General features: G+C 46.8%; 1 protein-coding gene across 6 annotated transcripts; it reads right to left on the reverse strand.

Annotated features, from left to right (window-relative positions):
* Nucleotides 1-349: 349 nt before the first annotated feature.
* Nucleotides 350-16406, reverse strand: SLC25A48 (solute carrier family 25 member 48). Of its 6 annotated transcripts, none has more exons than XR_002119922.2 (8): nucleotides 14346-14384; nucleotides 12012-12083; nucleotides 11410-11662; nucleotides 10196-10444; nucleotides 8977-9110; nucleotides 6795-6924; nucleotides 5292-5340; nucleotides 350-5106 (listed from the first exon to the last, which is right to left on the reverse strand). XR_002119922.2 is itself a non-coding variant. In XM_010719077.2 (8 exons), the coding sequence occupies exons 4-7, from the start codon at nucleotides 11639-11641 to the stop codon at nucleotides 6802-6804; spliced, it is 738 nt and encodes a 245-aa protein (XP_010717379.1). In that variant the 5' UTR covers nucleotides 11642-11662; nucleotides 12012-12083; nucleotides 14346-14389; nucleotides 16399-16406; the 3' UTR covers nucleotides 350-6215; nucleotides 6795-6801. The 6 variants fall into 6 exon arrangements, 4 of the variants coding, with proteins under 4 accessions (XP_010717379.1, XP_010717378.1, XP_010717377.1 ...); XR_002119921.2 differs by having other exon boundaries at nucleotides 5292-6215; XM_010719077.2 differs by adding an exon at nucleotides 16399-16406 and having other exon boundaries at nucleotides 350-6215; nucleotides 14346-14389.
* Nucleotides 16407-16412: the final 6 nt, after the last annotated feature.

Raw genomic sequence — 16412 nt, forward strand, 5'->3', positions numbered from 1 at the left:
CTCCATGCACGCATCACTAAAGCTAATACACTCTATGAAAAGACAAACAACGAACTCCATCCTAGCCAAACCCATGACACCTGGAAATTAATATTTGCTGCCACCCCAGCAGCAAAAGGACAAGGTTTGATATATATGATTTTCTATACATAACTTTCAGTTTTTTCATTATGCTTTGGTATTTTAAAATTCTTCAGCTATGGCAATGTATTTTCACATACGTGCTGTCATTTGCATGTTAAATACAGTCAACAGTTTACTCTTTGTCTTGGTGTCTGATCTCCCCCTGTTCCTATCCTTTAATTTCTCTTTAATACATACAGAAAAAACACGGAGAGAAACATTCAGATTTTTTTTTTTTGCACAATAAATTAAAAAAAGAAACAAAAAAAAGAAAGCAGTAGCCAGAATGCTAACTTCAAATAGCAGTAAGTAGGAAGGTGACTACTGAGCCCACTTCCCTGCGAGGAACCAGAGGAACCAGAGGAACCACAGACTGTAACCCTCAGGTGGCCCGTTGCCAAAAGCAAGAGCCACCACAGTTAAGTCTGGCCTTTCCGAAGCTTTTCTTATTCCCTTTGAAGCTTTCTGGCTGCCAAATTCAAATCAAATGAAGAACTGAGGTCAAAGGTGCGTTAGCCCATAAAGACATCTCCTACATCACCATGGGGAAAGCAGAGTGGGGAACTCACTGTGGTCAGGCTGTGGAAGGTCAGATATCCACATTTCACACGGGCTCCTTAAGGGGTACAGTGAATAAACAGAGCATGGAGTGGGACACAGAGCTCCCTAACCTGAGGCAGTGCATCAGCTGATGGAGCCTGTGTCATGGTCACAGCTCTCCAGTGACACAACTGTAAGATTTCAGCCTCAATTTAGAAAATGTGAGCATACAAAATTCTTCAGAATATTCCTCTGCTGGCTCCGTCCGGCTCCTCTGGAAATTCTCACCCAACATCCCGTAAGCCTCTTGTTTATGCACAAATACCTCGGGATATATTTTCTTCCGATGCACCTCTTTTGAAGGTGGGTAGATTGACTGAAAACCCCACACAAATCTCCAATTTTGCATTGATATTTTAGCTTGGCATGCACAAACCTTCAGACATTTTGAATTCTCCTGGGAGAATTTGTAGCCCACTGCAGTGTTTCCAAGAAACTCTGTGCAGGGGACATGGGGAAGAGCTGGTTTGGTTGTTTTTTTTTTTTTAATGTGAATAAAAGATTCCTTGTAAATGAAAAAACACTAAGATAACACATGAGCTTCTTTTACATTTGCTGTGCATGCTGATCAAGACGTAAGATCTTGCAAAGACCACAAATGAAAAGATGCAACGAACAGTTTTATTTTCCAGAGACAAGCTCTTCTGGAGGTGGTTTTTTCCCCTTTCTTTTTGATAATGATGACATATGCTGTTGGAGAAAACAAAAGCTAAACTAGGGTCATTTCAATTCCCCAGTGAAAGTGCAAACCATGCTTTAGTAAATACCAAGACTGCCTATGACAAAAAGATGTAAAAGCCAGCTCAAGGGAGGCGGCAGCAGCTCCTGAGAGGCACACAGTCTGCTCTGCCCCAGCAGATGGGCCATGGGATGTCCTCAGCACACACATTAGCTCCTCTGGGCAACAGAACCCCTATTCCTTAATTAATTTGAAACTGTTTAAATTAACTAACCAAAACAACTCACAATGCTCGGGAGCTTTGAGATTGAGGAGCAAACATGCTGGGGCACAACCATGAGGGATGTTGAGAGCTGTAAACCATCCCTGCCTCATGCAATACTACAGCCACCGGCGTTTTCCAGGGCTTTCTAGCAAGGGGAGCCAAGCATCCTGTGCTGCAAGAGCATTTACCAAGAACTGAAGCATCTAAAAGCAGAAAGCCCAAAGAGCAGCATGCCAGCTGTGCTGGGTGTGGTGCTTACTGCAACTGCATCTCACAGCCAGCAGCAAGCAGAGGAAAGCAGGAATGGTCAACAAACGTCACCAGATCTCTGTATTTTAAAGTTTCAGCATTCTCATATCAGGACAGAGGAACATGGCAGAGCTCTCATATCGTAATCTCACTCACCCTTCCTGGCACGTTCCACAGCTGGGTTTTGCCTGGAGGAAAGCAGAGCACAAGGCTTCACTTCATGCCTGTGTTGGAGCCCTCCACCAGCTCTACCTGCATTGCAACTTGCTTTCCACACTGGAAGCACTGAAAAACCACCTGCAGACTGCTTGATGGAAAGGCAGCGATCACAACTTAATAAAGAAGTCAGCACAGCTGTTGGGTCACACCTAGTTATGTGAGTAAGGATAGGCTGGCCCTCTTCCACATCAGTTGGCAGGATTTTCTATACTATGGGCAAAATATTTTACAGTAAAATGTTTTGAAACAAGGGAGAACAGACCAGTGCAAGCCATGAAGATGAGTTGCCCTGGTGCTCTTACAGCAGATGTGGCTGCAGGTGGGTGCCAGCCTCAAAGCACCAGGTGCTGGCAGCAGGACAGCCCCAGCTGCAAGTTTCTTGCTTCTCCAAACCACTCTCTTCACAATCCCAAATTATCCCTTGCTTTCTTTACAACTCAAGTGAAGCTTCCCAAAGATCTGGTGCCTTGCCATTCTGTAGCCTTAATATTTCAGCTATGCTAAGTCAGGATTTCTTGTTTCATTCAGTGTCTTACATCTGTTGTTATGAAAGCTCATACAGGACCTCTGAAGGCTCCTTAGTAGACATTTTCATTCTGCCGTATTTGTATGGCTCTTACAGGTTTGCTTGACTCTGGAGCTGTTGTGGAACACTCAGTTTAGCAAAACTCTTTTGGAAATCACTGTAACTGCTTAAATTTCCTCACTGCATGGTTTAATCCCCTTTGGATGCCACCAAAGGTTGTAGACTTTCCATATCTAAGTAGGTAGCAACCCATCAATGTGTTCCTGTAGGAAGATGTATAGGAAGAAGACGGCCTTAGAGAAAGGAAACAGTCCCTGTGCAGTCAATATTTAGCAGCTTGAACTTTTTCACACTCATCTCTTTGGATCTCACAATTTTTTTTCCTGAATCCATATTTTACATTTCCCTCACAGGCACGAGAAAAGCACTGGCCTTCCTGTCTTCCACTAACTTGACAGAGTGGGAGAAAAATCTTTATCATACCAACCTCTACTACAAAAGAAAACTTTAGCTAAAGCAAGTAGGTAGATTATAATATCTACTGTCCTCAGGAGCTGTGGGGACACAGACACAAGGGGAGGTGGCCCTCTGCTTCCCCCTGAGACCTGAGCCTGGTCTCACCTCACACCCCACAGGCACCACAGGGCTGCTCCCAGCACCCACGACCTCCCTGCAGCCCGGGGCTGGCGGCCAGAAAAATGGCCAATTCCAACCAATGGACATTGGTTCCTGTTTGTTCATTAATAAAAAGGAGAGTGGGGCTAGGGAAGGGATTGGAGGGGATAAACTACTGTTATCTTTCTTTCCCATTGTTTTGAGTAGCGTACGAAGTGGGAAAAGCAGCTGAACAGCCTGCACCTTGTTAAGTAATATGTGGTGTTGTAAGAGATGGAACACCACCAGCAACAAGAAAATTAAGCAATTACAGACTCGTTTAAAGCATGACAGGTCTGACTATTCTTCTGTATTCTAGGCGAGAAAAGCACAGAAATAGATATCCCTGGTTCTCCTCGTCTCCCTTCTCATTTTTTTACCAAGTTCAGCAATTAACTGCTTTTGTGATAGCAATGAGGGGCTCTGGGAGGCTCTGTGCATGAGCTGCCAAGCAGAAGGACTGTCCCCTTCAGCCTGTGGGCTGGGGGACGTGCCCCCGGTGTTGGCAGAAGAGCAGGTGCATAGCTGGGAATTCAGAGACACATCCACCAAAACATGCAATTGGCACTCATACATGGGACGTGAAACAGCCAAAAGAATCCCTTAGAAATCCTGTCCTTTTTCAGTGGACGATATCAATATTATCTCTCAAAAAGAAAGCGTTTGAGGACTGCGTGCATTGGTCTGGCAGCAGTCTGGGAAGTGACTGCCGAGCCCCAGCCGGTCCCTGCGTTGGACGAGAATGCCATCAAGTGGCCAAACGCAGTCGCTTACTTCCCATTTCGTATTAAACGTTTCGTGCTTTCCTTTCAACGCCAGCTCTTTCTTTCAGCTCCCGAGTGTTACCGCTGAGCTTTGCACGGGTAAATCCTGAGCACCCATCTCAGCGGTGGTTTGGCTGGAGGAAGGATATCAGGAAAAATCGCCACGCATTGCCATCACGTGCCCAGTGGCACTGAAAGCCTCAAACCTGGGCAGTGTCATACAGGTAGGGCAGTGTCATACAGGTATGCAGCTCATTGCAAAGCTCATCAGTTTAATTCACAGTCCATTTAACATAATACAGGCAGGTAACTGACAGTTCTCTTTGCATTGATAATACAGTCCCTAAGTATTATCCCTGGAGACATGAGGCATTATGCATCTAAAACAAGTTCTATGCATACACATTAAAATAGGTAGCATGGAAAAGTTGACACATTAAATGTAGCCTGCAACAAATACTTAGGTGAAGGCTCATCAATTTTATATATGTTGTTTATCAAAAGCAGTTCTTTCTGTTCTTGCCAAGCTGACAGGCATTGTGAGCCTCTTCGCCTACAAGGTCTGAGATGAAGCAACAGCAGCTGTTTCTCACACTTCTTCAGGCTGCTTTTGGGTGAAGCCACACTTGGGGTTGTGATTCAGGTCCCAGCAAAGAGGAGCCCATGCTGCTCTGGGTGGTCAGGGAGCCCATTTCCAAATACTGCTCCAGACCTGAGATTGTAGGCAATTTCTGTCAAGGTCTGACCAGTTCCTCCATGCATTGAGGGGCAGGCACGTGCAAGCTGCTTCTTCCTTCTTCTCCTCTTATGGAGAAAATCTGGATGGCTGTTTTTATGAATATCTGCTGGGCTTTATCCACTGCTCCAGAGGGTGGAGGAAACCGTGCACTTCCCAGAGGACAGCACTGTTCCAGACCATTCCACCATGCTGCACGTCCCTTGTGATCCTTCAGCTCTCCTGCTGCTGCCACTAGAATCCTCCTGGCCCAGCAGTTCTGCTTGGTTTTTTGGCATCAGAAGCTCCATGCTTCGGAAATAAAGAGTGGAGGTATTCACGAGTATAGAGAGAAATAATCACAATGTAAGAGGTCTTCAGATGAGCTGAAAGACTGAGGTAGACCAAAGAGAGACCTGGGTGCCCCACAGTCATCTCAGTGGGATTGCAGCAGAGTTGGAAATCTAAAGCTGGTCTTTGTATTTGAAAGAACATACCTTGGGACAGACTTTGCATAGTTCAGAGAGACTCTTCCTTCGGTGGTATCTGCTCAAGAGTGCAAAGCAAGGCAGTCATTAGGATTTGTATGGCTCTGGACTGTCCCTTCAGATGCTCTATCATGTGCCTCTAGCAGGCCCCTGGAGGGCTACACAGCAAAAGTCAGTTCAATCAATAGGAAGCCATCTGTATGAAGTGAGAGTTAGTTTTATTACTTCCCGAAGAAAAAGAGCAGCTTAGAATCTGAATTTAATATCTTGATGTTTCCCAATTTAATTTATATCTTAGATAATAAAGCGAAAGTCATCTCTTTTCAAGGTAATGGGTCACACAGTGGTACAAGTGGGGAATTCTGTGATGCAAAATAGGGGCAATCATTCACATGGGTACAGTCATCTGCTTCTTTGATGCTGAAAGCAAGTTGGGATTTGATAGGAACCCATATCTTCCTACACAAAATATACCTGTGTACCCAAAGTACACAAAGCTTTCCAGAGCAAGAAGTCCTTGTTCACAAAGAAGAGCAGCATTATGCATGGCAGCACGCAAAAGGCATTCACTCAACTCATGTCGTGTGGGGTCATTTTGGGTGTATCTCATCTGTGCAGGTAAGGAAAGTTGTTCTTTCAGCTCAGCGAGGAAAATGTCATTAGTGAAAAAGTGCAACGCACCACGGGAATTAGTAAAGTGCTCTAGACAACAGAGTGAGAGATTTAAAAATAAAATGGTCTTTGGATTTGGTTGAGCTGATGTAGGTTTGGAGCCCATCAGGGCCCAAGGCCACGCAGAAGGGAAAGCAGAAGCCATCGCTGTGGGCCTCTGCAGTGCCAGGAGTCTTTGGTGAAACCAGCGAGCCCTCGCCTCCCCCAGGCTGTTGGCTTGGCTCAGGAAAGGAGGACACTGGTCAGGTCTTCTTGGCAACGCTTTAAAAATGAGAGCAAAGGAGGTTTATGAAATATGACATAAAATAGTAGACTGCCAAGTATAGTGTGGAGTTTATAGCTGGTAAAAAAAAGTCTGTAATGAGATATTTTTAATGCTGCTCCTTTAATCGAGCCTGGGTTTATGAATGAAAGTAAAACTGTGAGCTCATAGTCAAGACACTTTGGAAAGGCTTAGCTTCACATCTTTGTGGATGGATCAAGGGAGGAAAGGATACCGTGCACAAACCAGTCAGAACGATATTTCACAACTCATACGATCATAGACAATACTGTCCTTTCAGATTATCTTTTCTTATTCACACCAATCAAGACAATCGCAACAATCAGGATGGATTGCAACGACTTTCCAGTAGATCTGGAATGAAACCAAAATCCCACTGATATGGATTTTGGCACTCCAAATCCCACAGACCCAAATTTGGAAAGTGTTTGACTATCTTGGTAGGTACCCATGTAAGTTACCTGACTTCCACAGGAGCTCTACCATTGCAATTCCATTTGATTAAAGAATTAGTTCTCTAATTTTAGGAAAAAACTAGACGGTCTTTATGCGCTGACCTGGAAGTTAAGGATTGGTCTCAGTTTGGTCTCTTTTCATTGCTTTGAGAGTAAGTTCATAGCCAAGAAACATGGCTGAACTCGTTGGAAATCCTCGTACTGCATTGATCGTGATGCCCCTAAAAAAGACCTGTTGGGGATGGAGAAAGGTTAGAGTATAGGAATACACTGGCTGTTCCAAGAAGAAAACAATGAACTAAGTCACGGTGGATTACTGAAGAACCTAACCATGGTTTGCTCAGGAGATATTCTCCCACTTTGCTGACGTATGAACTGAAGAATTGAAAAGCAATGGTGAAATGGCTGGTTTGGCATCAGTCTGCTCTGTGTTCCTTGTAGACAGACCCCCTTCTGTATATGCCAGCAAGAGCCAAAGGCCTCACGCCACTGGTGGAGAGCAGAGCTCCTCCTAGCTCACTATGGCTCCTTCCTCCCATTGCATACAAAAGCAATCACGCAGACCCCATGGTACCACAAGAAAGCTGCTGCTTTTATATAACGAATGTTCAAGTTTCTGGAGTTGGGTCTATGAGTTCGGAAGATACAGGTCACTGGTCCAGTATTAAATGTGGAGGTCGGTGGCCCTGCGTGCAGCAGTTGGGTTGGAGCTTGATGATCATTGATGTCCCTTCCAATCCCATCATCCCATTCTATGAAGACATTTGGGAAGTGGAGAAGGAACAGCATGTGTGCTGCCACCATTTAGAGGATGTGGAGTGAAGGAACCCATTAACTACTCCGGCTAATCACTGCAGTCCAAACACCAGGTGAGAATTAACATCAGCAAGGCAAGCTCCCATGCAGGCCTCAGAGCTCCCACATAAGACAGAATCTAAACGTGTTCACAGTGTTTAGGATGCAGTTTGCAATGTGAAATTGCACTGTTTGGGATATTGTCTGATTTTCCTGAAGTGGGTTTTTTGGTCTGGAAAGACAAAATTTTCTGGAAGGAAATTTAAATATTTCTAGTATCCATCAGGTAACATGAGAGAGCCAAGTTAAGTAATAATGAAGATTTATGAAGAAAAGCCCAGAGGGGTAAATTTTTTCTCGTCGGAGTGAACACACCTGGCTATAGAGAAAGAAAAGTGTTACATGTACATTTTTGTGTGTGACACACTGAGAATGCTGCTCCTCAGTCCCGGCATGAAAACGTTCAGGCCTGGGTTTGCCATCTCGCAAAGTACAAAAGGATTTTTCTTATGATGGACAGATCACACCACTATTGCTCAGCCCTACTGCACGCCCTGTCCAGGTGCCAGGAACAATAGCAGCCAAAACACAAGCTGCACAGACCCTAGGCAAGAACAGCAAGTGCTCCAATTAACTCTAATTATTCAGGCAGGACAGCGAACATGGAGGTGAGGATGACCAAACACACTCCTTAGCAGCTCTCCAGGTGTTGTGCTTTATAACAGTGTGACTCACTTCACGCAGCAGCCAAAACCAAACCAGGCTGCAAGCTCCTCTGACAGCTGGCATAACATAGAGGCACACGGCCCAATGCTGAAATCCCACCCACTTTGCAATTTTGTAGGTTAGTTTCCTTTCTGCAACTTGTTACTCTTTCCTCAGCATGTGAAAACTAACGCTTTGGAGCTCAGAGCCCATATGACATTTTGATGATAACTTAAATGCAGATGGAATTTCCTATCAGAAGACACCACTTCCCAAAAGCACGCATTGGTGGTGCAATGAAGCTGCAATCTCTGGTTCTCTGCCATTCACATCTAATTGAGACAAGGTTTGCAGACAGAACAAACAACTTTTATTACACTACTAGATAAAGTCAGAAAAAGAATGGTGTTTTTTGGCGCACAGCCCTTCTTCACATTGGAAGCTGAAGCAATTCTGATTTAAGAGTATTTTCCACCTCTAAATTACAAGAAGTCAAATGATTTCCGCAGTTAAGGACCATGACAACAGTGTTATTTTAATTTAGTACCACCAAGGACCATGACACCGGTCACCCATTTTTTCCTATCTGCAATGCAGATTACTACTCCTACTATTATCATTTGGAAAGAATCCATGCTATAATTACCTACTGCCACTACTATAATTGAGAAGTAACTGGCTTTAGCTGTCTCTTAACCCTGCAGATGGCTTTACAACAGCCATTGTATTTCCCAGCTAACGAGCAGATGCCTGACACCCAGATTTTCCTTCAAACAGTACTTACTTTTAGCCCTTCGTTCTGGTAGCTCTGCAAGATACAGTCAATAATCCCCTTGTACTTGTTTAGATAAACTCCATCAGCCTGGAGCCGACTTTTCACAACATCCATTGGAGTAGCAGTCCCCCAGGAAATGGCTCCTAGAAGAATACAGAAGCAAATCCTTTCTTTATCCCAATGCACACACCTGGGGTTTGGCCATGACGTGGTATTTGAACAACTTCTCAGTATTGCCTTGGCTGCAGGCCAGCAAATGGGAGCTTGATGCCTGGCCTGCTGCACCATGATGGGGCTTTCAGGGCATTCACCCTGCTCAGGTGCAGAAACTGCATTTCTGGGAGCAAAGTTCCCTGTTGCAGAAAGAAGCACTGAGATTTGGGGGGTTACAGGGGTAATCATATGCAGGCAGCCTAGCAGGCAGACAGAGACATGGTCTGGTGGAAACAGAACACCCAAACTGCAAGGAGCTGCCATCTGGGGCCACGTCAGGAAATCTGAAGTCCTCAGACAATATATTGAGTTGAGAATAAGAGGCTGTTTCTTCCCATGCAGCCAGAGTTAGGCTCCATACAGCTGTTTCATCATTCCTGTACAGAAACCCCCAATTTAAACCAGTTAGCCTGCAGTTAGATGGGACGTTCTTGCCTCTCTAAAAGCTCAGCGATGCTTCCAACAGAACAGAGCTGCTTCATGTGTCTTGTGTACGTGCAGCAAATAGTCTCCAGTTGTTCCCACTTCCCCAGACACGTCACGTTGTTCCCTTGCAGAGAGATGTCCTGAGTTATGAAATTTCCTTGCATGTGACTGCAATATATGGCACGGCTGGACTGACAAGAGCGAGTCCGGATCTACACGAGTATTGGGGCATACTAGAGAAGTTGTCCAGATGGGCCACAGCTCCTTTTATTTACAGTAAGAACAGATAAAGTGGGTTTTAATCATTACTTGACCTAAAGATTCATCTGCCTTTAGGGATCTGCAACTTAGAAACCACCAGTGTGTGGGTAGGGAGCATATGAGTGAACTTGCACACATGGGCATGTCCAAGGTGCAGATGGCAGCCATCCAGGCAGGCGTGCACAGGTGTCCCACTATGGCCCTGGGGGAGGAAAAAGTCATCAGCCTCATGTCCCCTCCTGACAGGCAGCCCCAAGCTAGCCCTGGATCCCAGCCCCAAGACAATCCTGTCCTTCTTTGCCAATGCTGTGGGGCAAAAGACGTTTACCTGCAACACCCCCTGCAAGCCAGATGGAAGCAGGATTGGGGGAAATGCATCCGTCAGGGGTAATCCAACCACAGAAAAATGTGTAAGGGATGAAATACAGGCAGTACCCAGGAACATCCCTCAGCAGCATTGCTCCCATGCCTCGGTATATCCCTGCTATCCCTTCTTTCTGTAGGACTGTCCTAAAGCAGTGAATAGGGCCTCGATACACAGGAAAGCCAGGAACTGTAGGCTTCAGTTTAACATCAGCTACAAAAAAAGAAAAAAAAGAAGAAAAAAAGGTATTTTTTTAAAAAGATACAACATTACAATATAATAGCTATATCACTACAGTTCCTTGCAAAAGCCTCCCAACACCCAACAGACAGAGATCACTGCCATCGTTTTTTTTTTGTTTGTTTGTTTGTTTGTTTGTTTGTTTGGAATCAATAGACACTTTGGGAAAAGAAGTTTTTAGAAAGAAGACTTAGGTCTAGTTTTAATAGATGTTTGGATACTTCAGGTCAATTTTTCTTAGATGCAATTCATGCAGCCCAATGCATTCCCAATCCCAGTTCAGTGGAACTTCCAAATGACTTGAAGGCTACGTGCCCAATTTTCATAGGTTTCCACATCTGGTGCCAAGATGCAGCACTGAAAGCCTCGACCTCTTTAGCATCTGACCCTTCCAAGGCAGAGGAGTGAGATGCTTTTGGAAAAGCACTTGGTTGCTAAGCTGCAAGGAAGCTTTTAAAAATGGTCATCATTTTATCAAAGCATCCATGGTGCTGTTGGTGGGCTCTCCAGGAGACCTGGCAACTCTGGGCAATGGGAGCAGCCACAGAGGCAACATGGTTATAAAGGGAGACATATGCATAGAAGAGGGTGTCTACTGTAATACTGGCAGATCTGGGAAGCCAGTCTGAGAGCCAGAAGCATCCCTGGGAAGTGAAGTTGGCATCCCTGAGAGATACATCCTCAGATACCCCTCATTTGCACAGAAACAAGAATTTGTGGCAACACACTCATTAGCTGGAAATGTGAAAAATGGTCTGAAAAAAGAGAAAAACCATCCTGAGGAAGAAAGATTTGACCACAAGTATTGGTGCTGCCCACTGCAATTCTCACACAGACCTGTGCGTGGTAGCAGTGGCTACGGAAGGCAAATCTACGCCAGGATTCCAAATACACAGAAGCCCTGCAGAGCAAGGAAGAAGGAAAGCTTGCCTTCCTACCTGTGCTGTATGGCTGCGTTTGCATCTGCAGCCTGATCTTCACCAGGTCAACAGGCGTGCCGATGCCGACGGAGATGAACCCAGCCACTGTGCTGGCAAGAGCCACATCCACCAGTGCCGGTGCATGGGATGCATCCCCATGCCTCAACTGGCCCAGCAGCCTCTGCGTGTTGCTGAAGACACCGAACACCACTGAGCTGTAAACAGCAATGCTGGCCAGTGGGAAGGACATGCCTTTGAAGAAGCCAGCCACCTAGATGGGAAGGGAGCAGGAGGTACGAGGGCAGCTTAGCACAGCTTGCAGCCCAAACTCAGCAGAACGCCACCAGCTTTTCCAGCATAGCCAAACCAACGCAGGTATTATACCCATGTGGAAATGCGGGTAGTGCCATCCATCACATCTGCCCCCTGCAGAGAACTGACAGCAGGAGGAGGCTGCAGTCTCTCCTCCTTCATCTGGCATTGGAGAGAAGCACACCAGCTTTGCTGGTCTTCAGTAACCATTGGTATCAACACTGATTTTGTATAATTGCTTCATGTATTTATTTACTTGTCTTTATGCATTCCCTACCAACATGTTTCCAGCAAGATAAAGTACTTACAGACTCATTTCTGTACACAGTAAGAACGCAGTTGAGTGTATTTCCATATCCCTGTCCAGCTTGCAAACGAGTCTGCAAAACATATTCACAAAAAGCAGTTAAAACTCCATACTTCCAGCTGGGTGAAAGCTTGTGCTGTGTAAACAACACGTACTTTGCTTTGAGAGTGCATCCTCGCTTAGCTGTAAAGAAAACAGAGCAATAAAACAAGATATATGTGCATCCACTCCCCTTGAACTTTGCCAGAAGCCCGGCTCAGCAGAGGGCTGACGCTTCCTGCAACATCTGGAAACAATGACTATCAAATCTCCAGCCCAGAACAGCCACTCCAGCCCAGCACAGCGCTCACAGCAAGGCACCGGTGTGCAGCACCTTGTCTGCAAGTCTGTGATTTATGGGGAAGTTTGGGTGCAATATGATGTGACACTCAGCAAAGGGGTGCATTGATGGAGGAGAGCTCCCTTGGGAGACTCCCAGGGTGCTGCTTTTAAGACACAGAAATACTAATCAGGGCCAAATTAATGGAGCTCCATCTCAGAAATTCCTTATGCTCCTCTCAAAAGTAGGTCCTTACATCATTTCCAAAGATATTTTGTTTCTGGAAAGCAATAGCTATATGCTTTCCAAAACATGCCTACAACAGCTGTGAGAAATGACACACATCTGTATCATTCAACATCTCTTTCCCTTCTCGTGTGTGTATATAGATATATATACACACACATATATAATACACACACACACACTTAGCTCCTCTTTTGCTCAAGCTGCTCACAAGTTTGCAATAAAATAGTCCTTACAGTAGGTGATGCATTTTGGGGTTCAGAGGTGCGTGAGGAAATGGAAAGCCCATTCTGTTGCTTCAGCCATTAAACATTTGCACACAGATCAGAGATTTTTTCCTGCAGGATGACACTTGCAGGAGCCTTATTTGGGCATTTAAAGCCCAGAAGAACTCATGTGTGGAGAGCAGGGTGATTGAACCAAACACTTGGTCCTGAGCCAGATGGGCACAGTCCAAGCCTGCATGCAGGCCCAGGTTCCTATTTTGCCATTATGGGCTTGTTTCTGTTTTATTTTTCTTCTTTTACATAGTAACCAGTTATTTAGAAGTTCAAGTTAATACATTTCTTGAATAACTGAGGACAACTGAGTGTGCTGACCAGGTGCTCTGTGGCCCTGGATAAGCCATGAGCACCTGGCACTGAAACCTTGCTGGCACCTTTAAGTCAGCTGATAACAGCACGTGTTCCTCAGAAAAATGCACTTTTCTATTACATTTTAATGAGCGCACAAAGAAACCCAGAAACAGAACAAAGTCCCATGGAAATGAATGCAAAGTGGAGGTTGAAAAGTGAGTAAAGGTGAAATTACTCAAGGCTTTGCAAGGCTGGGGAAAAAATGGTGTTGGCTCTTCACTTCCCATCCCCTACATTTGGAAAGACAGCAATTCTGCCTGCTTGGTATTCCCAAGCCACATCCAAGCCAAAGCACAGCAGGGGCAGCCTGACACTTGCATTTACAGGCGTGAAGGATGGGCTCTTGGCACCCCCAAATGCAGTGCAGTGCTACGGAATCCACCATCAGCTGGTGCCAAACTCCCCCCAGCCTGGCAGTGAAGGCCTCAAGCCTGAGATGGGGATGCCAGCATGGGAGCAAAGCAAGGAGAGAGCTCAGAGGTGCCTGGCACACTGTAAGAAGGAGAACTGAGGAAGAAAGGAGTCTTCCATCTTCCTCCATGGCTCTGCATGATAGTAAGCTCGGTCAGGGCAGGTGGTGTTGATGTCTGCATGGAGTTGTCTGCACCACGGGGCTGGTGAACCATCTAGCCAATGTTTTCTTTCTCTCTCAATCCTTCCCTCTAAGGAATATTTTTCTTGCAGGAATAGAGAATGCTACCTGTCATAGCCTGGGATCCCAATTTCAGTATTCTGCTCTCACAGCTAGGAAAACGCGTAGATATGTGCCTGGAACTAAAACTAAATAAGCACTCTCACTGCCCCTTGAATGCTTTTTAGGTGGCAAAGTTTAGGTGGCAACAAAACATTAGCAGAACTGCTCGGTAAACTCGTCGTGATGCAAGGCCAGCTTTACTTTTCAGTATTAATCTCCACCTGAGGAACTTACATCTAGAGGGCAGCCCTCCATGCCACTCCAAAACTGGAGAGGAAGAACACTCAGGTCTAGGACAGCCTTTCTACCCAGGCCTTGTTCTAAGTTCTGCCTTGCAGTGAAGGAAAAAGTGAAGGTCTTTGCAGCATTACCCCGAAGGAGGCTACGTCCCCACCCAGGGCTTTTGGAGTGGTGATGTGAGAGCAAGGATCAGTGCTTTACCTTGACAGTGTCCAAGGGATGGCCGACAACCACACTGGCAGCTCCTGGAGATGAAAGCAGAGAATTAGGCAAAATGCTGAAGAACTTTATGTGCTGGAATAGGAAGCAATGGGCTTACAGGGGAGGAAGAGAGATTTCCAAGAGAAATGCCACCCTGGGCTGAGCCACATTGCCCCTTCTGAGGGGCCAGGCAGAAGCACTTACACCTCTTCACCAGAACACCCTCCTGCACTCATCACCTGTACAGCTCAAAGGAGCAACCAGAAGAGACGCTGTGTTTCTACACCTTCTCCGTGAACCACCTCCATTTCCCTTGCACTCGTGTCAACTGCAAAGCTCCAGTATGGTGAGGGTCAGGTTAGAGCTGGGGAAATACCTCCTGGTTCCTACAGCAACATGCAAAAGCCCACTGCTAATGGGGACTGTATTTCCCCTCCTTTGCTGCTTTACTGAAAGCAGCTTCTAGGGGTACCCATGAGGAATGACTCAGATATAGAGGACCTTGCTCTGTACCAGTCTCTGGGGTCTTATCAGCCACATTCCCTGTGGTTTCCTTAGGAGAAACTACCTCACCCCCTGACACCACCCTGCCCCTCTGCCCACATCACTTGCCCCCAAAGCCTCTGCAGCAGGACAGACCAATGCTTGCTTTCCTCTTGCTCCTACAGCGTGAGTGATCCACACACCATGGCCAGGTGTGGGATTCCGTGCCTCCCACACAATTTTCAGTGTGTTTGTGGAGACGGTGGTTAATATGTACTGCCTCCACACCTGCAGGTCTCAGTGCAAACCCTCATCCCCTTGGCTGGGTTTACATCTGTCCTTTAGAGACCTTGGGAAATTTCTCACCTGTAGGGTAGTCAGACTGAAAAAAGCAAAATGCCCTTGATCAACACATTATGACTTCATTCAGAATGCAACACTAAAGCATCCCCCCTGTCCCAGACCTTGACCTGAGACCACCTTCAGCCTGGTGCTCTATATGAAGACTCACACTGGATATCAGGAAAAACCATCATCTCCAAAAGAGCGGTGATGCAGCAGCACAGGCTGCCCAGGGAGGTGGGGGATTCACCATTCCTGAGAGCGTTCCAGAATCGGAGCGATGAGGCCTGGGGACACGGTCAGTGGGCATGGTGGGATGGGTTGGGTTACACTCGGGGATCTTACAGGTCTTTTCCAACCTGAATGACTCTATGACTTTAAGACTGGCTGCTGCCACAGCCAGGATGGCAGCTGAATGTTGGTGGCCGTTCACCTGTGATGTCCTGCCCTGTGCTCAGGGTATACAGCAATGGCACAAGACCAGACACAGCCTTCTGGCAGTGACTCTGTTTTTATGAGATTCTCCTATTAACCCAGCGTGGCTCCTCAGGATCTGTGAGCCACCTCACCCCTCTGTCCTGAGCCTGGCGTCAGCACAAGGCTGCAAATTGCTGTGAGCACTGCACTCAGCCCCACGCCCTGCCCGTCCCCACATGCTTTGCCACCTGTCACACTCAGCAGGAACGCGCAGTTCGGAACTCTCAGACACAGCACAGCGCGAGCGTCCCGACAGCCCTTTGCCTTTCTTTTCCTTTCTCTTATCTCTATACCTGACGGCTGCGATCAGCATTTTTCTTTTTTGCAAACCGGGTCATTGCCCCTTCCCTCCCCGCTGCCTATTTGCTGCTCGTGGAGCGCGGGGGCACCGAGGGGACCTCACTCTCCGGGGGTGTGCGCGGCTACGGAGTGCGGGTTGGCTGCGACGGGACCCGGCCGAGCACCGGCTGCTGCCCCCGGTCCGGAGCCCACGGGTGAGGGGAGACGTGGAGGCGGCACCGGTGTCCCAGCGTCCCGCCTGCGGGCGAGCAGAGCGGCGTGCAGCGAGATGCTGCTGCCGCTGCTTGAACTTCATTACTGCGCCCACTAACTTGTTCTTTGGGAGCAAAAAAAAACCCCCCACCCCCTCGACATCCCTGGTTCGACGCACAGCTCCTACACGCCACGTCTGATTACCTCCCTCCCCCCCTCCGCGCACGCTCCTGCTCGCCCCCAGCCCCGCTGCACTCACCGCCCACCCAGCCG

The sequence above is a fragment of the Meleagris gallopavo genome, chromosome 15, assembly GCF_000146605.3.
Source record: "Meleagris gallopavo isolate NT-WF06-2002-E0010 breed Aviagen turkey brand Nicholas breeding stock chromosome 15, Turkey_5.1, whole genome shotgun sequence".
In the NCBI taxonomy this organism is placed as follows: domain Eukaryota; kingdom Metazoa; phylum Chordata; class Aves; order Galliformes; family Phasianidae; genus Meleagris; species Meleagris gallopavo.

Bases quoted from the DNA above. Each gene is read 5' to 3' on its own strand.
- SLC25A48 (XM_010719077.2), bottom strand. From the start codon at position 11,641: ATGTCCTTCCCACTGGCCAGCATTGCTGTTTACAGCTCAGTGGTGTTC. The intron at 9,111-10,195 runs GTAAACGTCTTT...GTATTCTTCTAG, and splicing joins GCTTGCAGGGGGTGTTGCAG to GAGCCATTTCCTGGGGGACT. The intron at 6,925-8,976 runs GTAAGTACTGTT...CATCCCCAACAG, and splicing joins ACCAGAACGAAGGGCTAAAA to GTCTTTTTTAGGGGCATCAC.